The sequence below is a fragment of the Geotrypetes seraphini genome, chromosome 15 (assembly GCF_902459505.1).
Source record: "Geotrypetes seraphini chromosome 15, aGeoSer1.1, whole genome shotgun sequence".
In the NCBI taxonomy this organism is placed as follows: domain Eukaryota; kingdom Metazoa; phylum Chordata; class Amphibia; order Gymnophiona; family Dermophiidae; genus Geotrypetes; species Geotrypetes seraphini.
In genome coordinates this window covers 20,443,527-20,469,371 of record NC_047098.1, presented here as the reverse complement: position 1 = coordinate 20,469,371, position 25,845 = coordinate 20,443,527, and the positions used below count along the sequence as shown (strand labels likewise).

At 44.1% G+C, this 25,845-nt stretch overlaps 1 protein-coding gene across 1 annotated transcript in view; it reads right to left on the bottom strand.

The window, feature by feature from the left end:
- Positions 1-19,336, bottom strand: part of TMEM240 (transmembrane protein 240) — a 57,085-nt gene extending 37,749 nt beyond the window's left edge. The window contains exons 1-2 of the mRNA XM_033921262.1: positions 19,250-19,336; positions 18,936-19,042 (exon numbers count right to left, since the gene is read on the bottom strand). Coding sequence (XP_033777153.1) covers positions 18,936-19,042; positions 19,250-19,306 — 164 coding nt within the window. The 5' untranslated portion in view covers positions 19,307-19,336. The remainder of the gene's footprint in view (positions 1-18,935; positions 19,043-19,249) is intronic.
- Between the last annotated feature and the right edge of the window lie 6,509 nt (positions 19,337-25,845).

Here is a 25,845-nt window from a genome sequence, read left to right as displayed (position 1 = left end):
GGGGCATCCGTGGAAAATCAGGGGCGGGAAACTACGAGGTGACACCAGGAAATTCTTTTTCACTGAAAGAGTGGTTGATCGCTGGAATAGTCTTCCACTACAGGTGATTGAGGCCAGCAGCGTGCCTGATTTTAAGGCCAAATGGGATCGGCACATGGGATCTATTCACAGGGCAAAGGTAGGGGAGGGACATTAGGGTGGGCAGACTAGATGGGCCGTGGGCCCTTATCTGCCGTCTATTTCTATGTTTCTATGTTTCTATAAAGTGCTGGGTAATTTTTAAGCTGCTGTTTTTGGTATTTAAAGTTATGAAGGGTTTGATATTAACACAGGACCAAATCTTTCCAGGGAAAGGAAATTGGTAGAACTAGACACAAATTGAATAGGAATGGGCAAACTTTCAGTCTGAATCGCGCAAAGGAGATGGCGCGGCTGGAGCGAGCTTCAACAGCAACGCCAGTAGTTGGGACCTAAGGACAGTTCTGGGTGGACTACTAAGGTCTGTGGCCCAGAAGGAACAAAGAAAAAAGACATTTTAATTGAATCATGAACTTGTAATGCGTGGGATTACAGGGCAGGCTGGATGGACCATTCAGGTCTTTATTGGCGCAGTGGTTAAAGCTACAGCCTCAGCACCCTGAGGTTGTGGGTTCAAATCCACACTGCTCCTTGTGACCTTGGGCAAGTCACTTAATCCCCCCATTGCCCCAGGTACATTAGATAGACTGGGAGCCCACCGGGACAGATAGGGAAAATGCTTGAGTACCTGAATAAAATCATGTAAACCATTCTGAGCTCCCTTGTGAGAACGGTATAGAAAAATTGAATGAATTAATAAATAATTAATGCTTGCTCATCCAGTGAAGTCTCGTGTTCCTTCCTTTAGGGTCATCTCATCAGGAATTAGTCAGTGAGAACGGTCAGATAAGTGACTATATGTTCTCAGTTACAAGCCCTTCTTGTGGAACTTACCAATGGACACCTACGGAACGTGAATTTTATCCTTTTGGATGAAACTGTACATGTATTTATTTTTATAGGAATTTCAGGGCGAATACTATAAAGAGTGCCTAACTAATCCCCCCTTTTAAGAAGCCGCATTCGTGTTTTTTATTGCCAGCCATGACAGTAAAAATTCCAACCACCACCTCTGGAAGGCTATTCTATGTATCTACTATCTTTTTTGTAAAGAAATATTTCCTTAGATATTCCTTTTACCTTCTTGTTCAAGAGCTTCCTTTCAATAGAAAATGGCCCACCTTTGTGCATTTATACAAGAGAATTATTTTTTCTGCCCCCTCCTGCTTTTCTTCCAAAGTATGCGTATAGACATCTTAAAGTACATAATGCAAACTATCAAATATCTGACCATTTCAATAATTTGTCCAGAGGGTATCTTTCAAGTTGTGGTCTCCATTATAGTATACAAGTCTCATCAGATGACCTTTTTTCTTGCTGGCCATTCCTCCCCCTAATCATCCAATTTCTACCTTTTTGTGCATCTTCAGATCAGATACAATCATGCCCAGGTCCTGTTCTTTCATACATAGTAGATGACGGCAGATAAAGACCCGAATGGTCCATCCAGTCTGCCCAACTTGATTCAATTTAAATTTTTTAATTTTTTCTTCTTAGCTATTTCTGGGCAAGAATCCAAAGCTATGCCCGGTACTGTGCTTGGGTTCCAACTGCCGAAATCTCTGTTCAGACTTACTCCAGCCCATCTACACCCTCCCAGCCATTGAAGCCCTCCCCAGCCCATCCTCCACCAAACGGCCATATACAGACACAGACCGTGCAAGTCTGCCCAGTACTGGCCTTAGTTCAATATTTAATATTATTTTCTGATTCTAAATCCTCTGTGTTCATCCCACGCTTCTTTGAACTCAGTCACCGTTTTCCTCTCCACCACCTCTCTCGGGAGCGCATTCCAGGCATCCACCACCCTCTCCGTCAAGTAGAATTTCCTAACATTGCCCCTGAATCTACCACCCCTCAACCTCAAATTATGTCCTCTGGTTTTACCATTTTCCTTTCTCTGGTTTACTGCTCTGTACTGTTTTCATTTATTATTTCATACACCGGACTGCAATCTGCTTTGAAATGCTATGACTAGCAGAATACAAACTTTTAAAAAATAAATTATTAAGATGCAACATTATTACAGTGGTTCTTAAACACGTCCCGAGGGACCCTCAGCAAGTCGAGTCTTCAAGATACCCTTAATGAATATGTACGAGGCAGATTTGCAAATAATAGGAGGTGATAGGCATGCAAATAGGGATGGAGGAGTGGTTGACCCTGATTGACTTTCAAAGGGTTGTGTTTGTGAGGATCTAGCTAAAGGTTCATAGACAACGGCGCGAAAGACAAAAGCGCGCGCTGACAATTGAGCGCAGCGCGGAGGTGCGCGCCGCACAAAATTACAGTTTTTAGGGGCTCCGACGGGGGGTTTTGTTGGGGAACCCCCTCAGTTTACTTAACAGACATCGCGCCGGCATTATGGGGGGTTTGGGGGGGTTGTAACCCTCCACATTTTACTGTAAACTGAACTTTTTCCCTAAAAACAGGGAAAAAGTGAAGTTTTCAGTAAAATGTGGGGGGTTACAACCCCCCACACCCCCCACAACGCCCCCACAACGCGGCGCGATGCCTATTAAGTAAAGTGGGGGGAGTTCCCCCCCCACGCCCCCCCCCTTCAGAGCCCTAAAAACAGTAATTTAGAGCGGCGCGCGCCTCCGCGCTGCGCTCAATTGTCTGGGCGCGCCTTTGTCCCGGTGCGCTTTTGACCTGACACCCTAGCTAAATTAAAGGTAGACACTGCATTTTCCAGTTACTGGAGTTGCCCTCTAACATTACTAACCCCGTCCTCTACTAATGCGTAGCGCCGGCAGCGGTGTTAACTCCTCAGACGCTTGAAGGAATTCTATGAGCGTCCGAGCAGTTGCTGCCACTGTTGCCTCTAAAACCTGCGCTGCGCTTTAGTAAAGGATGAGGTAAGTTTGGCTCCCTTTTATCAAGTCGCGTTAGGATTTTTTTTTTTATCGCTAGCTGCTGCGGTAAAAGCTCTGATGCGCACAGGAATTCTATGAGCGTCAGAGTTTTTACCACAGCGGCCGGCAATTTAAAAAAAAAAAAAAAAAAACCAACCCTAACGCGGCTTGATAAAAGGGAGCCTTTGTTTGCTTCCATTCTTTTTAGACAGGATTCCTTTATGTTTATCCTAAGCATTTTGGAATTCTGTCATCATTTTCATCTTCACCGACTCCAGCAGGAGGGCATGCCAGGTATCTGCCACCCTTGCCGTGAAAAATTACTCCCTGATATTATTCCTGAGTTTGGCCCGCTGCAATCTCGATTCGTGTCCTCTAGTTCTACTGCCTTCTCATCTCTGGGAAAAAAACGTTTGTTTCTATATTAATACCTTTCAAGTATTTGAATGTTTGAAATCGTATCACCCCCCCCCACCCCCACCCCCATCTCTCCTTTCCTCCAGGGTATAATATCTTCACGTCATCGAGTCTCTTCTCATACATCCTGTGGAGCAAAGCCCGTACCATTTCCGTCGCTTTTCTCTGAATTGCTTCAGGTGCCGATGCAGATTGGGGGGAGGGAGGGCACAGGCAACAGTTGGCTCAGGGCACCGCAAACCTCTGAGCCAGCACTGGACTGTAATCCTGCCCCTTGGGCTACCAGCACCCTGTGCTAGGCCAAATTCCAGTAAATGTTATGGCATTATGGCATTTCCTGCTTGTGGGATTTGCTTTATCCCGTCCTCTTTGTTCTTCATCATGTAATTCGTCCCCATTATGATCACTTTACCAGGAATCGATTGCTGTTAAATCGGTTCGTAGACAACCCCGCGAAAGACAAAGGCGCGCGCCGACAACTGAGCGCAAGACGGAGGCGCGCGCCAAAGAAAATTACAGTTTTTAGGGGGCTCCGACGGGGAGTTTTGTTGGGGAGCCCCCCCAGTTTACTTAATAGAGATCGACGCCGGCGTTGTGGGGGGTTGTAACCCTCCACATTTTACTGTAAACTTAACTTTTTCCCTAAAAACAGGGAAAAAGTGAAGTTTTCAGTAAAATGTGGGGGGTTACAACCCCCCACACCCCCCACAACGCGGCCCACGCCCCCCCCTCCCGGTCGGAGCTGTAAAAACTGTCATTTTCTGCGGCGCTCGCCTCCACACTGCGCTCAATTGTCTGCGCACGCCTTTGTCCCGGCGCACTTTTGACCTGACACCGTTAAATCTGCTTTCCTGGTATCAAACACGAAGGCTAACACTGATTCCCAGCCCTGGTACACAGAATGATGGTTGTTCTGCAACATCTGATTCTCTGCTTTTGGGTTATGAATAATCTTACACAGCGCCCACATCCACACCTACCCACATACACACACACACTCTCTCTCTCTCTCACACACACACAAACACACGCACACAGTTCAATCCATTAACAAACTTTTATTCACCTCTTACAACTGCAGAGGATACTGAACCCGCAGGCGAGGCTGGCGTGATGCATTAGGGAAGTGCGACTGCTCTGTGCCCCCCCCTGGACCACAACTGAAGAAAATACAGCCTTCCAAACAGTGGCATAGTGAGGGTGAGAGGCACCCCTCCCCCACCCCCAATTCCACACGCTGCTTCCCTTCCCCTGTACCTCTGTAATGTTCCTGGTGCGAGCAGCAACCCCCCCCCCCCCAAGCTGCTCCCAAGCCAGCGTTGGCTGTTCCTCGGATGTCACTTCCTAGGTACGGGTCCAGGAAGCGACATCATAGGAAAAGCCGACGCTGGCGCAACAGCGGTTTGGGGGTTGCGCCCTCATGAAGATGGTGACTGGGATGGACCGCCCCCCCCCCTTACTATGCCACTGCTTCCAAAAAGATTTGCAGAATTTTAAGAGATTACTATAAAGACACCTTTTATGTCAAATGAATTTTGAATTGTATGATGGGGCGCTGGTCGCTTAATTATTTTATTGTTTGTAACTGCTTTTGCATACGTGTTGTTATGATGACGATCATGTATGTACTTGCGGTGACCCACTTTGTTTAAGGTGCGATACAAGAAAATAAACTATAAACAAAGGGCTTCAGAGCCCCCCCTCTCAAATTTGTACCCTGGGCTCCTACACCCCTGAGACTGTCCCTGTCTTTATTCTAAAATACCTAGACAGATGTAAACCTTATAACAGCTGGATGAACAATTATATGCCTTTGCTGAACCTCTCTGGGTAATAACGTGGGTATCACTCAGGGGTTATCGTACATGCCATGTATTTGCATTTAATTTTAGATTGATTGTAAGCTCTACTGAGCAGGGACTGTCCCATTTATGTTTTAATGTACATCTAATAGGACTAGTAGTAGTAACAGCAATTTCTTGTCTTTCTAAATCCAAGTTCAAGGTAAGTCACAAACAAGGCTGTGGAATCGATAACCCAAACCTTTGACTCCAACTCTTCTGCTTTTCTGCTCCGACTTTTCCTGATATTAGAAGGAGACGTACATAGATGGATCAGAAACTGGTTGGCGGGTAGGAAACAGAGGGTAGGAGTGAAGGGCCACTACTCGGACTGGAGGAGAGTCACGAGTGGGGTCCCGCAGGGCTCGGTGCTCGGGCCGCTGCTATATAATATATTCATAAATGATCTAGAAACAGGGACGAAGTGCGAAATAATAAAATTTGCAGACGACACCAAACTATTTAGTGGAGCTCAGATTAAGAGGACTGCGAAGAATTGCAAAGGGACTTGAACAAACTAGGGGAATGGGCGATGAGATGGCAGATGAAGCTGAACATTGAGAAATGTGGGAAACAGAAACCCGAGGTACAACTATACGATGGGAGGGATGTTATTAAATGAGAGTACCCAAGAAACGGACTTGGGGGTAATGGTGGACATGACAATGAAGCTGACGGCACAGTGCGCAGTGGCCGCTAAGAAGGCAAACAGAATGCTAGGCATAATCAAGAAGGGTATTACAACCAGAACGAAAGAAGTTATCCTGCCATTGTATTGGGCAATGGTGCATCCGGATCTGGAGTACTGCATCCAATATTGATTGCCGTACCTTAAGAAGGACATGACGTTACTCGAGAGGGTTCAGAGGAGAGCGACGCGTCTGATAAAGGGGATGGAAAACCTTTCATACGCTGAGAGACTGGAGAAACTGGGTCTCTTTTCCCTGGAGAAGAGGAGGCTTAGAGGGGATATGGTAGAGACTTACAAGATCATGAAGGGCATAGAGAGAGTGGAGAGGGACAGATTCTTCAAACTTTCGAATAATAAAAGAACAAGAGGGCATTCGGAAAAGTTGAAAGGGGACAGATTCAAAACAAATGCTAGGAAGTTCTTCTTTACCCACCTGGAATGCGCTTCCAGAGGACGTAATAGGGCAGAGTACGGTACTGGGGTTCAAGAAAGGATTGGACAATTTCCTGCTGGAAAAGGGGATAGCGGGGTATAGATAGAGGATTACTGCACAGGTCCTGGACCTGTTGGGCCGCCGCGTGAGCAGACTGCTGGGCACGATGGACCTCAGGTCTGACCCAGCAGAGGCATTGCTTATGTTCTTATGTAAATATTTTTCTCCTGGATCTAAAGTACTGATAAGTACCTTATATTTATTAGATCCAGAGCAACGAAATATATATATCTAAATATAAAATGTTAAATTTATCACATAATTAAAAAGGTTTTCTTTTGAAGCTGGAATCAGTACATTTTTACTAACTTTGGGGGTCCGTTTACTAAACTGCAGTAAGCGCTAGCATGCGTTTACTGTATGTAAAATGGCTTATCACGGGACGCACGCCGGTTTCCCACGGTAAATTTGTCCCTTTGGATGCGTACACCGCTCCCCATAAAATCATTTTCTATTTTCCTCTTAAGAGGGCGTGTTAAGGGGTTGAAAAGGAATGTATCGGCACTAATCAGCGTGTCAGGCATTGCTGCGCGCTAACTGATTAGGGCAGCTTTAGCGCGTGGGCTCTTACCGCCTACAACACAGGGGCTCACGCAGTAAATTTTTTAAATGGCTATGTACGAACGGAAAAAGTATTGTGTGGTTAATGGGAAAATATACCATTTTCTGGCCACAGCATGCGAGGCCTTAGCGTGTAGGAAAGACACTTATAAGGAGCACGCTAAGGCCACTTGTGCTGCAGCTTCGGTAAAAGGGCCATCACGCTGATATCTGTGTATGGGCGCAGGCCCTTCAGACGGGCCCTCGGCTAGTACAAGCAGGGAAGACGCACGGAGAGGAGATGCGCTGGCTGACTGCTTACAGGATGTGTCTCTCGCCGCGAGAGGCACATCCTGTGGGCAGTCAGCGGGCGCCTCGTCTCCTCCCCAGCATCTCGCGGCACACCTGAAATCTCAGGAGGCACACTACCGTGCGATTCACTGTTATATTCCATTATCAACTGTGGTATTGCATGTTATCATTTTTAAAAACTTATTTATTTAAGGATGCTTTTAACCTCTAGTATATGTTTAATTAATGCTTATGAAGTGTGCTTTGGTAAATTTTCTACCCCACCTTTTGTTTTTTCCTTTTTACTTACCATACCCTATTATGTAACTATACCCGCTTCCCTCTCTCTCATGTTAGTCATAATTGGAATTTATTGTTACTACGTTAAGTTTCTTTATTGTATTTTATTATAATATGTACATCGCCTAGAAATTGAAATAGGCGATTTATCAAAAGCAGAAATAAACTTGAAACTTGAAACTTAAGGAGGAGGAATCGGGCAACCTCAGACATGTCTGTTTAATTTCAGAACTCGATAACTACCACGAAACAGTCAGTGAAGCATATTGAAATGCATAAATCAGGACCCCGGAGAACATGGACTCACAAAGGGAAGATTGTGCCAGACCAGCATGATTGAGCTCTTTAAAGTGGTGACATAAGGTGTAGATCAGGCAGAAGCAGTGGATGTTCCTTATCAGGACTCCATAAAGGCTTTTGACCCTAGGCCACACAGACTAGCTAATATGAGAACGGCATGGAAAGCTATAAACTGGGGAAAGGTGTGCAAGAGAGCTTAAAGAATTATGGCCCATCAAGTCCAGTCCCATCTCTTTTCAATGAACATAAGAACATAAGAATTACCACTGCTGAGTCAGACCACTGGTCCATCGTGCCCAGCAGTCCGCTCACGCGGCGGCCCTCTGGTCTAAGACCAGCACCCTAACTGAGACTAGCCCTACCAGCGCACGTTCTTGTTCAGCAGGAACTTGTCTAACTTTGTCTTGAATCCCTGGAGGGTGTTTTCCCCTATAACAGCCTCTGGAAGGGCGTTCCAGCTCTCTACCACTCTCTGGGTGAAGAAGAACTTCCTTACGTTTGTACGGAATCTGTCCCCTTTCAACTTTAGAGAGTGCCCTCTTGTTCTCCCTACCTTGGAGAGGGTGAACAACCTGTCCTTATCTACTAAGTCTATCCCCTTCAGTACCTTGAATGTTTCGATCATGTCCCCTCTCAATCTCAGTGTCCAAGGACTTGTTTCCAAATGATACAAAAACCTCTAACAGTGCTTCTCAACATGCGTTTAGCGTACTTTTGGGGGTACACGAGCTGCCTGTTGGGGGTACATGGTCTGGCTGCCGCCAGGGATCCTTCTATGCCTTCCATTGGGGATCCCTGTCTGTTGTCCCCCCCCCCACACTGAAGCCGCCGCCTCCCATCGGGGATCCATGCCTGTCCCCCCGCCCCCCCACTGAAGCTGCTGCTGGGGATCCTCCCCTGCTTCCCTGTCTGCAAACGTGCACCACCATCCACCCTCGAAGCCAATCCTGCCACCAAGCCGTGCAGCAACTCACACACTGCATGCGGCCAGCCCACAAGCCTTCCACCCGACGTCAGTTTTGACATCAGAGAGAAGGTTCTGGGCCAGCCAGTGATTAACCGTTCCCCTTAACTGTATCCATGACATCCTGTTTGTCTTTGGGAAGCAGAGCTGAGCTTGTGATGTCATAATGCCTCATTCCACCAATAAGAGTCAACCTCATCAGTGATGTCACAATGGCTCAATTGTCCTGTACTTCCCTCTGCCCTCCAACCCAGCCAGCTGATTAACTGTTCCCCTTAACTGTATCCATGACATCCTGTTTGTCTGTCTTGCCTATTTAGATTGTAAGCTCGTTCGATCAGGGACTGTTTTCTTACTCTTTGTGACTCTATACAGCGCTGCGTGCGTCTGGTAGCGCTATAGAAATAATTCATAGTAGTAGTAGTAGTGTGAAGAGTTTCAGTCTTTGGGAAGCAGAGCTCCGATTGTGACGTCATCATGCCTCATTCCACCAATAAGAGCCAACCTCATCAATGATGTCACAATGGCTTGATTGTCCTGTACTCCCCACTGCCCACCAACCCAGCCCGCTGATTAACCGTTCCCCTTAACTGTGTCCATGACATCCTGTTTGTCTGGCTTGTCTGTTTAGACTGTAAGCTCTTTTGAGCAGGGACTGTCTTTGTCACTTTCTATAGCGCTGCGTACATCTGGTAGCGCTATAGAAATAATTCATAGTAGTAGTAGTAGTAGAGAGAGAGAGGGAGATATATTTGAGGAGAGAGGAAGAAGTTGGACTCATGGAGGGACAGAGAGAGAGAGATGTTGATTGAGGAAGGGAATGGGGTCCGGAGGAGAGGCAGAAAGTATTGGAAATGCAACTAGAGACTCATGAAATCACCAGACAACAAAGGTAGGAAAAGTAATTTTCAATTTAGTGATCAAAATGTGTCAGTTTTGTGAATTTATATCTGGCTGTCTATATTTTGCTCTATATTTGTCTATAGTTGTTACTGATTGCATATTTAAAGTCATCTGCCTTAACCTCTTTGGAATCCCTACCCCGAATATAAATGATAATTAACATTTATAACATTGCAATACCTGGTAATATATGTCATCTTCCATTCAGGGGGGGAGAATTGGGGGGTGCAGGGGTAGGATGAAATAGGTCATATAGAAATGTATATTGAAGAAATAATAAATTTCATATTTTATTATAATTTGATTAATTACTTCAATACAATGTGATTAGGGTTGAGGGGAAGGGGAGGGGGGAAGTGGGAGAGGGAGGTGGGTGGTAGTAGGGGGTTGATATAGGTTAATTGGAAATGTATTTTGGAGGAATGATAGAAATATGTATGCAAATATCATAATTGTGAATCTACTTGAAATGAAAATCGATTTGTATTATTTTACTTATTTCCTTCAATAAAATGTTATAAATTAACCTTTTCTCTGTATACAGTGTGCTTTGTGGGTTTTTTTAATTTTGTGCTTACCATTATGTATTAATAAGATTATATTATGTGTAGATGAAAAATGGATGGAAGAAATTAAGTTACAATTAGTACTATTATTATGGGGGTAGGGTCTGGGGCAGAGGGGGTACTCAGTTGGTATTTGTTAGGCTTAAGGGGTACTTGGCTTGAAGATGTAAACCCACCAGGAAGGATAGGAAAAAAAAAATATTAAAGGGAGCTTGAAAATACAGAGAAAAATGTCAAGGGCTTAGAAATAGAGCTTTACTGCCAAAAAGTGTAAAATCATACTGTTGGAGCACAAAACCTCACCACCTGTGTTTACAATGACAAGAACTGAAAAATGTTAAACGAGAGACTCAAGCCTAGGCATCTCAGTGACCTGGAGCCTGTTAGTTCACTTGAATATGTAACGATAAGAATCAAGAACAAACTGTAGGTGACACCTTTGTAATGGATTAAATCAGACCCTGGAAAAGGTTGTTTGCTGATCCTTGTTTTATGCAGTTCTTGTATGAAAATGATGAGAAAAGCTAACAGTATGCCCCCCAGCAACAGGGGTGGGCAACTCCGGTCCTCGAGGGCCGGATCCAATCGGGTTTTCAGGATTTCCTCCATGAATGTGCATGCAAATAGATCTCATGCATATTCATGGAGGAAATCCTGAGAACCCGATTGGATTCCGGCCCTCGAGGACCAGAGTTACCCATGTCTGCCCTAGCACATAAGCAGAGGTTTCATCAGCAAGCAAAAGGAGGGACTATCGTTGGTGGCTAGTTAGATCTCCATGTTCAGTTCTGGTTACAGTACTATCATAAAGAGATTAAGAGAATTGAAGAAAAGGGGCCATTAATTTATAACTTTTTACTGAAGAAATCAAATAAGTATACAATAATATAATACAATAAGATACAATAAGACATTTCCCCTATTCCCACCCCCCCTTTCCCAATCCCATCCTCCCTTTCCCTCCTCCCTAATCCACATTTCCCCCTTCCCTACCCCCCCATTGTATATTTGCTTAATTCATTCATTACAATGTTATAATTGATATAAAGGGGCCATTAAAACAATGAACAGTCTGCACTGAAACCAAAAACAGACACCCTTAAGAATGAGGAATGAAAGGCTTTGGGGCTCATTTCAAAATAAAAAGTCCCTAAAATGACATAAAGTGGCATTTGGACATTTTATATGCTAAGACATCCAAATTACCATTTTCAAAACACATTTTTTTTTAGATGGTTTTCTATACCGTGTGTCTGAAGTGCATTTAAATTTCATGGGGGCATACTGAGGATGTGTTTTGGGCAAGACTAGAGTGGGCTTGTGACGTGGGCCAATTTTTCGCCATAAATCAAACATTTTAAAATATGTCCCTTTTTTTTATTTTTATTTGAGAGTTGGGAGGTTCGAGGTTCGCCTAAAAAAACTCGTCTTTTTATGGACGTTTGGGATCCTTATATTCAGAATCTTTCACCAAAAATACGAAGTTTGGTTATCAATGATTTATTATGAAAATTAGGTTTAATAATTACATTCCAGTTATTTATTTTAATTCTTTATTTTTGTTAACTTTCATCCAGGGTGAGGGATTTCATTTAGGGGAAGATAGTGGGTAGGGGATGGAATTAATGGGGGTGTAGATAAGATTGAATTGGTTCCTAGGAAATTAAATTTGAAAGAATGATTTAAATTTGTATGAAATATTATTATTGTGATTCTTATTGTATTGAATGTATTTTTGTATTATCCTATTGTACTGATTATTTGATTCCTTCATTAAAATTGTTATACATATGTCCAGGGCACAGCTTGGACGTTTGGGGCTAGACCTGTTTTAATAATAAGGAACAAAAACATGACCAGATGACCACTAGAGGGATGGACACAAAAAGATAGGAACACAAAAGGTAAATTACATCTAGAAATTGTCATTTTTGGGGAGGGAAAAAAAGAGATATATTGCTGTTTCAAAAATGGGCATTTTCTCTACCCGATTTTTGGGCGCACTTCTGAAAATGTCTAAAGTCGAATTTAGACATCATATCGAAAACGGCCCTCTCTATATGATGCAGAAGCACTCAAAGGAGTGAATCTCTTCATAAAAGCAATTAATGAATCTCAGTAGATATAAAACATTCAACAGGCTTCAATAGCATACAAAAGACTGCAATTTTTCATGAAGAGAAATTCAAGACAAGAGCTCATGATATGAAGCTGGAAGAACGAAAGCTTAGGAGACGTATGGGAATGCTTCCTTATTGAATAGGTGTTAGATACTTTGTGTGGCTTGCAGCAGAGGTGACAGACACCAGACCTGTAGCAGAGGTTAAATATAGGGGAGTGTGGCATAGAGCAGTGATTCCTAACCCTGTCCTGGAGGAACACCAGGCCAATCGGGTTTTCAGGCTAGCCCTAATGAATATGCATGAGAGAGATTTGCATATGATGGAAGTGATAGGCATGCAAATTTGCTTCATGCATATTCATTAGGGCTAGCCTGAAAACCCAATTGGCCTGGTGTTCCTCCAGGACAGGGTTGGGAACCACTGGCATAGAGGTTAAAGCTATAGCCTCCGCACCCTGAGGTTGTAGGTTCAAATCCAAGCTGCTCCTTGTGACCCTGGGTAAGTCACTTAATCCCCCATTGCCCCAGGTACATTAGATAGAGTGTGAGGGAAAATGCTTGAGTACCTGAATGTAAACCACTTACAGGGGTAGGGAACTCCGGTCCTCGAGAGCCGTATTCCAGTCGGGTTTTCAGGATTTCCCAATGAATATGCATTGAAAGCAGTGCATGCACATAGATCTCATGCATATTCATTGGGAAAATCCTGAAAACCCGACTGGATTGCGGCCCTCAAGGAGGGACTTTGAGACCCCTGAACTACTGAGAATGGTAGAAAACCAAGGTTTAAGGCTTAGATAGGAAGAGATATCCTGCAGGTGGTCCAGCTTGCTTGGCTGACAGTTGGGTGAGTGCAGATAGGAAATACTAGGTAGATTGAACCAGCTGATCCTTTGATGCTACCAGCTACTGTGTATGATGGAGTTAAAAAAAAAAAAACAAAACCCAAAAACCAACTTGGGTGAATCTCTTCATAAAAGTGGTTAATAAATTCCAACAAATAAACACACAAGTTTGACTGTTATTTACAAAAACACTAGCATTAACAGAAAATGTTTCTTAAAGCCATATTTGAACAGACACTGCTCCAAGTAAAATATCATCTTATGTCACCTCTTGTCCTCCAAAGCGGTGGTATTCAACCCAGTCCTCAGGGACCACCTGGCCAGTCGGGTTTTCAAAGTCTCTGTCATCCATATTCATTGTGGATATCCTGAAAACCCGACTGACCAGGTGGTCCCCAAGGACTGGGTTGAATACCACTGCTCTAAAGCTCAAGCCTCGATAAACTAGTTAATATAGACAGTGTTGTCATTATCTTTGTCATAATACCTTAAGGTGTGCAAAAAACATGCCCCTCATACGTGTCTTTCCCACATGCTAAGGCCACATATGCTGTGGCCAGAAAATGGCATATTTTCCCATTTTCCAAATAAATGGCCACATGCTACTTTTTCCATTAGCGCACAGCCACTACAAAAAAAATGTAATGCGCAAGTCCCCTACTGACACCTAGTGCATAGGTGGTAAGAACCCACGCGCTAAACCCGCCCTTATCAATTAGCGCACAGCAATGCCTCAGACGCTGATTAGTGCTGATACACCCCCCTCTCAACCGCTTAACACGCCCTCTTAAGAGGACAAAAAAAAATAATTTTATGGGGGGGCGGCGTACGCATGCAAAGAGACAAATTTTATCATGGAACACCAGTGCATGTCCAGCGGTAAGCCACTTTTACATACAGTAAGTGCACACTAGCCCTTAGCGCAGTTTAATAAACGGACCTCAAAGCTAGTAATCTGAAATTTTTCTGGAGTCTTTATTTATATGAATATGTCCCAGTATGGCAACGCTTGTGGTCTTATGCTCTAACCATCCCATGTCATTCTTTAGTGTCTTTCTCAGCCTCAGTCCTTCTACACCACCATTCTTCAATGCATGGCTTGAGGGTCAGTGGCTCTGCCCATTCATACTCTGATTCTTATGTGAGACAAGTATAGGATAATGAAGCCATTGTGATATCACTGATGAGGCTGGCTTTTAGGCATTGGTGGAATGAGGCATTGTGACATCACAATCTCAGCTCTAGAATGTTGCTACTCTTTGGGTTTCTGTCAGGAACTTGGGACCTGGGTTGGCCACTGCTGGAAACAGGATACTGGGCTTGATGGACCTTCTTGGGACCTGGTTTGGCCACTGCTGGAAAAAGGATACTGGGCTTGATGGACCTTCTGTCTGTCCCAGTATAGCAATGCTTATGGTCTTATGTTCTAACCATCCCATGTCATTCTTTAGTGTCTATCTCAACCTCAGTCCTTCTACACCAGCATTCTTCAATGCAAGGCTTGAGGGTCAGTGGCTGGGCCCATTCATACTCTGATTCTTCCCTCCTTAAAAAATGACATGGGGATGGTTTCCTGTGGTTATCTGTGGGGACAGGAATTGGGACAGAGGGAATTATAAATGGCGCTATCCAGTTAATACCCTAAATATCCCTCTCACCAGCACTTATCTGGTCAGCCGTGGCCGCTAACTGACTCATCAATTACAAAAATTAGTTAATTGCTACCTTGACTCCTGTTTTGATCTGCTTCCTAGTCCTCCTTCATTTCTGTCATAACATCTATTCCATATTTCAAAAGATTAAAAATCATCCAGAACACAGCGGTTCGCTTGATTTTTGGCCTGAAAAAATACGACCATGTTAGTTCATTCATTCATTTTGAATGCAAGCAGCGTCTCACTCACAGCTCACCACATATTAGCTTCTCCACGTATTCACCATTATAGGACCCTCAGGGACCCCAGAAGAAGGCTTTTTGTCGAAACGCGGACCATTTTGGGTCCTGCGTCCCTAGTGGAATAGGTCCTTTAAGGTTTTCATGTGGATTACTTTACTTTTATGTGGATTATTTTATTTTATGTGGATGATTTAGTGTACCTTTGGAACTTTGACATTTTCAAATAAAGTCCATATAAGGAACATCGTCACTCCACAGAGTTTCTTTTGGTTTCTTCTGGATTTTCTTCTCTGTGGATACTTTGGGGTCATTCTCTTTGGTTTTCTCTGTTTGGTTTGGCTCCAGCTTATCTATCCTCACGACTTGAACGATATAAACCGAACAAGATTACCCAAAGAAATAATTTGTTTGCTTACCCAGTTATAAAATCTTGTTCTTATAAGAGATTTCTCGATAAATCATTTGCATTTCAGGCAGGCAAAATGAATTCTTGATTATGGACTATTATTTCTCAGGCTCAGTCTTATTTGTCTTTTAGGAAGTTGTTGAAAAATGATTTATTTGGCAAATTTGTAAATTGATATTCTATCTTAATGTAAAGTTAAAATTTTGACCTTTTCTGAATGTATTTCCATGTTAATTGTATTTTTTCCCACTGATTGTACAGTCCTCTTTGTTGTGAACCGCCTAGAACTATGTCGTGTGGTGGTATATAAGAATAAAGTTGTTATTATTATTATTATTTAGAAATGGTTACTAAACTTTCTTTTAACCCTTTCAGGACCAAGGGACATATTTGTCCCATAACTTTAAAATCCTATAAATTTTGATTGGGATAGTCTACAGTTCTAAATTTGATATGTACGGATTCCATATGATACTGCCTTTATGTAAACAAACTGGTTCCGACATTCATTCATTAGCGTCGTTGCTAGATTGACGAGAAGATTCACTTGCCACACTGTCCATAAGCCAGAAGTGTGATTTTTTTAAATAAAAATAATGATATTTCACAAAAAAAATCAATTTTTTGGCATCTGCAAGCCCTTTTTACCATAAAAATGTCGTCAAAACCACAAAAATTGGCCTACGATCCTTATGGTCCTGAAAGGGTTAAAGCAGGGGTAGGGAACTCCAGTTCTCGAGAGCCGTATTCCAGTCGGGTTTTCAGGATTTCCCCAATGAATATGCATGAGATCTATTTGCATCCACTGCATATTCATTGGGGAAATCCTGAAAACCCGACTATGGCTCTCGAGGAACGGAGCTCCCTACCCCTGTTTTAAAGCAATGATTTATTAGAGATTTGCAATGATGCTCAGTGAGTGAAGTTAGTTTTAAAACTGTGATTTTCATTTCTGATGGAGTGGTTTGATGGTTTACAAAATGATATATTGATTTAGATACTTAATATTTAGTTAATATTATTTATACTTTTTAAATTATTTAATGTGATTTTATGATTGAACGTAGCTTAGAGCCCGTTTTGAGAAGTGACATAAACGTCCACTTAGTTTCTTGAATAAAATGAGAATAAATTTCATTATGGCCATATCCCTATGTTGTTTTTCATCTGCTCTGTGCCTGGTTTTCATACATCCATCTGGTGGGCCTCTGAATTTCTCCTTTTGCTTAGATTCCTCGAGATGAGAGCAAGTAAGTAGGAGGAGTCTCTAAAAGATTAAAGCAACATTGCCCCAGGAAGCCAATCAGACATCAGAAAAAAAAAGATAAGTTCTTGTTGAGCTCAAGGCTGACTGAATTAAAGCTAAAGAGTTTGGTTGTCACTGTATAAGTGGGACTAGCTTACAAATACATAGCAGACTTGAAAAAAAAAAAATAACCCAACCCTATTCCCATAGGGTTCAAATTATGATACTATAGAACAGTGGTTCCCAACCCTGTCCTGGAAGACCACCAGGCCAATCGGGTTTTCAGGCTAGCCCTAATGAATATGCATGAAAGAGATTTGCATAGTATGGAAGTGATAGGCATGCAAATCTGCTCCGTGCATATCCATTAGGGCTATCCTGAAAACCCGATTGGCCTGGTGGTCCTCCAGGACAGGGTTGGAAACCACTGTTATAGAAGATTATTGGGGGAAGTGGTTTATAAACGCAAGAAATATACTGTACTGTATTTCAAAGGTGACTTAAGAATGAATATCCTCCACCCCCAGCTATATGCCAGATCTTTGCACCTGTTTCAATCTCTCAGGATGAAAGTTACCATACTTCCAATTCTTCTATAAACCTGCCTTCTGGATTCTATTGCCTTTGCTTCCAAATTCTGTATTGGTTCAATTGCTCTGGGCACTACCTTCCCCTAACTCAGGGGTAGGCAATTCCGGTCCTCGAGAGCCAGAGCCAGGTCAGGTTTTCAGGATATCCACAATAAATATGCATGGGATAGATTTGCATCTCAAGGAGGCAGTGCATGCAAATCCATCTCATACATATTCACTGTGGATATCCTGAAAACCTGAGCTGGCTCCGGCTCTCGAGGACCGGAATTACCTACCCCTGCCCTAACTCTATGCAACCATAAACCTCCCACCCCCGGGAGAAACATTTGTAGTAAGAAGTCTAGGGTGAATGTCATTGACAGGGGACCGACAACAAGAGCTGATACAATACAAGAAGGGGAAATATCAACTAATACAGTGGTTCCCAAACCTGTCCTGAGGGACCCCCAGCCAGTCAGGTTTTCAAGATACCCTAATGCAGGGGTGTCCAATGTCGGTCCTCGAAGGCCGCAGTCCAGTCAGATTTTCAGGATTTCCCCAATGAATATACATGAGGTCTATTTGCATGCACTGCTTTCATTGTATGCTAATAGATCTCATGCATATTCATTGGGGAAATCCTGAAAACCCGACTGGATTGCGGCCCTCGAGGACCGACATTGGACACCCCTGCCCTAATGAATATGCAGGAGAGAGATTTGCATATAATGGAAGTGACAGGTATGCAAATCTCTCTCATGCATATTCATTAGGGATATCTTGAAAACCTGACTGGCTGGGGGTCCCCCCAGGACAGGTTTGGGAACCACTGAACTAATAATTCAAAAACAGGATATTTAAAGTGCACAGGTTTCCCCTCTCCCCCTCCCCCCCTGGCCCTGATATGAGGAGTAAATGGGGAAACGGCAAAGGGTTAGGGACATACAGACTAAGAATTAAAAAGGCAGATACACCGAGTGTGAACATAAATTAGATTATACCATGAAAAGAAACGTTTTAAAACCCAGCAATCAACTGCACCACAGCTCGATTTACATTTAACAAGTAAACCCTGTCTAGACTTCTGCGGTCTAGAGGGCATCAAGCCTAAACACCACACTAGGATTGGGCGCAGAAATCTTTTCACTTGCTCTGGCTAAAGTATTAGTTCTTTGAAGAAGGGGGAGGGGATCTGGATATAGCAGCGCCCTCAAGGGAAAGCATGGGACCCAAAATGAAGGGAGGGAGGGATAGCCCAGATCTCAAGAGATGGAGGAGGGGTGGCACTGCCCGTAATCCCCCAGGTAAAATCACTCCAGAACATTATAGGCTCTGGAACTAGTTGGGATTCCCTGTCCAAGCCAAACCAGAGCCCAGCTGGGCAAAACGTCTGGAGAGCTCACATGGAGAATGAGCCTGAATGCCAAATCTGGGACAAGGACCCTCGCAGGCAACTGGTTTGGCTGGGCTGGGATTCTTGGTGCACTGGTATCCCTCCCCTCCCTCCCTCAAACTCAAGAAACAGGAGAGAAAACGTGGCTAACTTACCTCCCACAGTTGCAGTGGCAAACTCGGTCCTCCCCTCTCAGATGCGGTAAGATGTAATTGTGAAACCGGTCCAGAAGCGCATTCATATCCATCAAGCAAGCTAGTGCCTGTAAGAGCCCATAACCAAGGCATCTGATCAACTCTAGATGATGGAATAAAACATTGACTCTAGTTTGATCGCTAAGAGACTGGGGCAGTCATTAACAGAAGAATGCTGCTTCAGGGGCTACGTTTACATGGGATTGCATGCAAGGCACACACGAAATCACAAGTGTCACACACATTAATAAGAATAGGAGTAGGGGGTCCCTTACCATGACAATAGACGCCCCCAGCACCATAAAAATCATGGTGTTTGCGCTCATGTGCATACAGTGGGTAACTGGTGTCGGTCCCCCTCCCGCCCCAAACCAGGCGCTGCCCCTGCTGTTTTCTGCCTCCGCTCGCGGCAAAGGTCACCACTGGTCAGCCCCCGTCCCTCCCCCCCCCTCCCTCCCTCCTTCCAAAGCTGCAATCCTCGAGGCTGGGGAGAGGATCCCCGGAGCCCTCGCTTCACCCTCTCTTTTCCTAGAGCTCCGACGTCCTCCTTTTGGTTCCTGTCTTTCGCCGGATCTCTCCCCCCACCCCCGCCCCACCCCCCACCCCTCCGGGATCAGAGTGGCAGGCAGAACGTCCCCGTTTTATTTTCCAAGCCGAGAGGTGCGCAGCATTGCCGGGAGCCCCACCGCCCCCTCCCTCCCTTCCCTGGGATGTATTTTTCTCTCTCTCTCTCCCCCCCCCCAGCAGCCCTTCTTTCTGCACCAACTGGGGGGGAATCGATGCGCTCCCGGGGCGACGCGGATCAATAATTCAGCGGTGCCGGGGCTCGGTGGAAAGTAGCGACGAGGAAAGGATCGCCGGAGAGATTTCGCAGGGGGGCGAGAGGCGGAGGGGGGAGGGGGGGGCCCTGTCTGACCATTAAGGCTTTCGCTTTCGATCGCGTCATGAGTTTGGATCGTCAACGATCACTTCCTTAAACCTGCCCCGGCCAAAGGATAGATCTATATTTTCAACATGCTTTTTGGAAAAAGAAAATCCCCCTTCGATGGGGTGGGGGGAGGGGGGGAACCTGCACTCCCTGTTCTCTCCCTTCCTTTTTTTTTTTTTTTTTTTTTGTAACATTGCAGTTGGAATTGACATTCCACGCACAGCCTTCCCGCATCCCAGGGCTGGGATGGGTAAATATGCTAATCCTGGGCGATCAAGCGCTAGAGCATCGCAGCGGCTTCGGGGGGGGGGGGGGGCGTTTGCTCTACCTGCAGTCGGGGGGGGGATGCAAAAAAAAAAAAAAGAACCCAACAAAACAACCCTTCGAACTCCGGCTCAAGAGTTTACATTGCTGAAGAAGGAGCTCTAGATCTTCTCCGAGCTGCGGAATTTGGGCCGGAACGTAAGACTGCTGCTGGACACGGTTTTAGAGGTGACAGCTTTAGCCAAAGGTGCTCAGTCGGGGCTCCCCTCCCCTCCCCCCCCCCCCCCATTCTAGATTTCGATCCCGGGAATCCCCCTTCCCCATGTCTTAGTAGGTTTGTGATGTCAAAAACCAGCTGTTCAAAACTCTTAAACTGCAGAACAATCGGCCTGCACAACCCCAAACTGCTTCCGTGCCTCGGCCCCGAGACTCTGCCGTCTCTTTCCCGCTTTCTGTGCCCTAATATTGTGCCTATGCTCTCTATCATAGAAGTGTGCACGTCTCTTTTATGGTGCAAGAGGTAGGAAAGAGCGGCGAACCGCTAAAGACAGAGACAACGCAGGCTGCTTTTTGACAGAACTAAGCTCTTCCAGCCTAGACAGCAGATAAAATCAGTAGGAAGAGCCGCTTTCTTTCCTGAGATCGGAGTTTGCAGTGGAGATTCAGACGTGCCTAGGCTTCTAACGCCTGCCCTCTGCTGGTAGTCCTTGCACTAAGCGCTGTATCATTTAGCGGAAATTATCCATTAGTAAATCAACCTACTTCTGATGCAGTGTTAACTTTATTATGCAAGCACTAAAAAAAAAACCCCAAAAAAGATTCCAACATCTCTCTGCCACCAATTGAGAGACCTTTGATGGTTAAGTCACTTTATTGTCCTGTGCTTCATTACGCTGCTGTGATTAGACAAGTCTAGTGCTCCCTCTGGTCCCAATGGAAACTTGCTCGCAGTCCAGGTAAAAAAAAAAAAAAAAGAAATGGCACCAGGTAGAGAATGACACAGGGGACAAATTTTTCCCCGTCCCCGCGGGAACTCGTCTTCCGGTCCGGCGAGTTCTTTTCCTGACCCTGACCCGTTCCTGCAAGCTCTGTCCTCATCTGCACAAGACTCAAACCCTTTAAAATCATAAGTAGCAACATTCTAGAGCTCAGATTGTGATGTCATAATGCCTCATTCCACCAATGCCTAAGCTCCGTCCTCATCTGCACAAGCCTCAAACCCTTTAAAATCATAAGTAGCAACATTCTAGAGCTCAGATTGTGATGTCATAATGTCTCATTCCACCAATGCCTAAGCTCCGTCCTCATCTGCACAAGCCTCAAACCCTTTAAAATCATAAGTAGCAACATTCTAGAGCTCAGATTGTGATGTCATAATGCCTCATTCCACCAATGTCTAAGCTCTGTCCTCATCTGCACAAGCCTCAGACACTTTAAAATCATAAGTAGCAACATTCTAGAGCTCAGATTGTGATGTCATAATGCCTCATTCCACCAATGTCTAAGCTCCGTCCTCATCTGCACAAGCCTCAAACCCTTTAAAATCATAAGTAGCAACATTCTAGAGCTCAGATTGTGATGTCATAACGTCTCAATCCACCAATGCCTAAACTCCGTCCTCATCTGCACAAGCCTCAAACCCTTTAAAATCATAAGTATCTGAGGCTTGTGTGGTTAAGGCAGAGCTTACAGGAATGGGGTGGGGACAGGGACAGCAACAAAACTCACAGAGGTGGGATGGGGGAAATTGAGTTCCTGCAGGGACGGGGGAAAAATTTGTCCCCTGTCATTCACTAGCCCCAGGTCTTCTTTTTTGGAAACGTAACCCGCCTGAGTTTTAACCAGAGTGTAAGTATACTAATAAATAAGTTTACTACGTCTTATTCTTCTACCAAACCATTGAGAGGCATGTGGCAAGCCTTTTTGGTTAAACTACAATTTGAAGGCAAACAATTCCTCCAGGCTATAAAAGTCTACGAGCACACAGTCAGGTCTGACTTAAGCCTGCTTCACTAGCCAAGGAACTTACGTTTCCCTGCGCTCTCATCAATGTCGTGTTCCTGAAAAGACTGAATTTCAAATCAGTGAAAATTCACTTTATTAGAAGAGAATGATATATAGTATAACATCAACTGCAATTAACTATAATTGTGTCAAAACTTTTTAAGAAATTCAAAGTACTTGGACCGCCAGTAAGAGAACGAGAGAGAAAGAAAAAAAGAAAAAAAAAAGAAGGAAGGAAAAAGGAAAGAAAAGAATGGAAGAAAGAAGAGGAAGACAGGAGTGTCTATGAAACAGAACAAACATAAAAGTCTAAGAATTTCCAGGGAGAGTTACATCGTGCCATGTTCATAGAAAGACGAGCAATGTTTTTCTTCTCATATGCATATGTTTCATATTTATGGTACATGCTCAAAGAGTTTTAGACTTTAATGTCCTGATGTTGAACATATATTTTAACGTGTATCTGGACCTATACTTGGACTGTAACTTTTCACAAACATTAATAAAAAACATTGACCTAGAAGAGAATGATATAGACAATATAAAGGAGTAATTAACCTCCACTGTAGGTATTAAAATATCTGAAATGGCAAACGGGCACATTTTAAATAAACGGTTACAACTGACAATGAACCATCAGATATAATGTGGGAGATGCTCTCACGCGTTTGGATTAGAAAACTTCTCGGCTGTTAAAAGCAGACACAGAGTCGGTCGCTGTCACTACTGACTACTGGGGAGGACATGGGTTCTGTTCGTTCGCTTCACAGTTATGGAGGATGCCGATTCATTCTGTGTTTTAAAAAACACGATAAATTAGCCTACCACTAGGCCCCAGCAGCAAAGTTCAGCTTGAACGGGCACAGACAAAAGGTACTGCTCAGGTGCAGGATGTTGCATCAGAACGATTCAAGGCGGGGGAAAAAACCCTACCAGTGCAGTAGCTAAGCTAGAAGTGTGAGATAGTGAAAAATCAAAATAGGAGAAAGCCTTAGCTGCGGTTCATGCTACTCTAGGCCAAAGCAGAAGTAGGTTTGGAGGGAGCTAGGCATTGTGGGGTAAATTCTCTATAGTAGGTCTAAACTTAGGCGTGCTTTAGACGTCTGAAGTAATTGAATAATTACGGAGTTAAGGGTCTTCATGAGCGTTGAGAGTTAGACGTAGCTAGACGTGAGGTAGACGTCCAAAAAAGATAGACGTCTGAAGAAAGCATAGTCGCGTCCACATATGTAGACGTGGGCGTGTTGTGGGCATGGTGATGGGCAGGCACTATTTAGATGCTACTTAGGCCATTTGGAGACGTCTAGATGACGTTTCAGAAAGCCGCGTCTATCCTGCGCTCAGCATCTGTACAGACGTCTACCAGACGCCTAACTACCGTTGATTGACACTTGCGCTTTCTGGACGTCTAAAGCACGCCTAAGTTTAGACGTACTATAGAGAATTTACCCCTGTGTGTGTGTGGGGAGGGGGAAGAGAGACATACATACCAATATAAACAGACGTGAAACACCCCTCCCCCTAATGGTAGCTTTTAAAGTCTTGGACAATTATTCCAAATTAGCTCCAGGAATGTATATAGATTTATGATCCTGTCCATACTGTCATCTATAGACAAAATCTCCAAGAAGGCTATCCTTCAATCAGGGAAGCTCACCTTGAATGCAGCAGGAACCATGCCATGTCCTACACTATGCCAACTATCTGAAGTCCCTTGCCCATGGTTATTTAGGTGGGTAGGTAGATGGAGGATAAGTTAAGTTATAGAGCGAGTGGGAGAGGAATTCCTCCAGCTGGGAATCTCACCTCCACAACTGACGTTTGGTCTGTGGTGACAAACTGAATTTGTACCAAGGTTAGTTGGAAATTAAAATTCTGCATCACTGCAGCTGCTGAAGGCAAATGTTGGCATTAAACAAGGATAGAGGACACAAATTTTCAGCACATTTCTCACATTGAAAGTTAGTTTACTGATTAGAGCTAGGCCAGTGGTTCCCAAACCTGTCCTGGGGGACCCCCAGCCAGTCAGGTTTTCAAGATATCCCTAATGAATATGCATGAGAGAGATTTGCATACCTGTCACTTCCATTATATGCAAATCTCTCTCATGCATATTCATTAGGGATATCTTGAAAACCTGACTGGCTGGGGGTCCCCCAGGACAGGTTTGGGAACCACCGAGCTAGACTATAAACATGAAATTCCACCGACGGTGCTTTTTGACCCTGGCCAAATTATACAAACCCCTGTTGTCTTGGGTACCAATTTACATAAAAAGCCTCAGGGGTAGTGACAAGGTAAATCACATTCATGCATCATTGCTAAATTACCAACAAAAAAAGGTGTAAAGAACAATTGTTCTGAAGATTTGGCTTTTAAATCAAACATGTCCCCCAAACTGTAATACATATTAAGATTTTTTTTTAAAAATGCAATACTGCTGTTCTATTTAAAATTTTTATATAATTCTACTGAAGGTCTGAATTGTATTGTTTGTGTAGAGCAGTGGTTCCCAACCCTGTCCTGGAGGAACACCAGGCCAATTGGGTTTTCAGGCTAGCCCTAATGAATATGCATGAAGCAAATTTGCATGCCTATCACTTCCATCATATGCAAATCTCTCTCATGCATATTCATTAGGGCTAGCCTGAAAACCCGATTGGCCTGGTGTTCTTCCAGGACAGGGTTGGGAATCACTGGTCTAGATAGGCCATATATCAGGGATCTCAAAGTCCCTCCTTGAGGGCCGCAATCCGGTCGGGTTTTCAGGATTTCCCCAATGAATATGCAGTGAAAGCAGTGCATGCACATAGATCTCATGCATATTCATTGCGGAAATCCTGAAAACCTGACTGGATTGCGGCCCTCAAGGAGGGGCTTTGAGACCTCTGCTTCAGAGTAACTTCTATTCTCTAGGCCAGGGGTAGGGAACTCCGGTCCTCGAGAGCTGTATTCCAGTCGGGTTTTCAGGATTTCCCCAATGAATATGCAGTGAAAGCAGTGCCTGCACATAGATCTCATGCATATTCATTGGGGAAATCCTGAAAAACCTGACTGGATTGCGGCCCTCGAGGAGGGTCTTTGAGACCCCTGCCATATATGATCTTTATCTGCTTTCATTTTCTCTGTGTTTGATGTTATCACTGTATTTTGTGCTTTACCATGTATCATTCTTAATAGCCTTACTGGGTCAGAGCAATGGTTCCATCTAGCCCAGTAGCCTATCCTCAAAGTGGCCAGTCCAGGTCACTAGTACCTGGCAAAACCCCAAAAGGTAGCAACATTTCATGCTACCAAGCCAGGGAAAGCAATGGCTTCCACAATGACTATGAACCCCACTGATTAGGGTTCAATTGCAATGTGGCATATAAGCCATCAATTTATCAATCTGTGTGATTGTTCTTTTTCTGGACTTATATCATAGCCCTCTATTTGTATATAGCTTGTATTATTGTCTTTCTTCAAAATAAATAAAGACTTGAAAACAGCATATGTTTCATTTTTTACCTATCATATAAGGCAGTGTCTCTAGCGTGCCCCTTTTTTAATTTGATGGGACCTGTTTTGCCCATAAGGGCTTTATCAAGGGTTCTTTGAAGAGCTCTTTTTTTTCAGCATCCTCACAATTCTGGGGCTAGGACTGTTCTGCACCATTTTCCAAGACAGTAGGAGAAA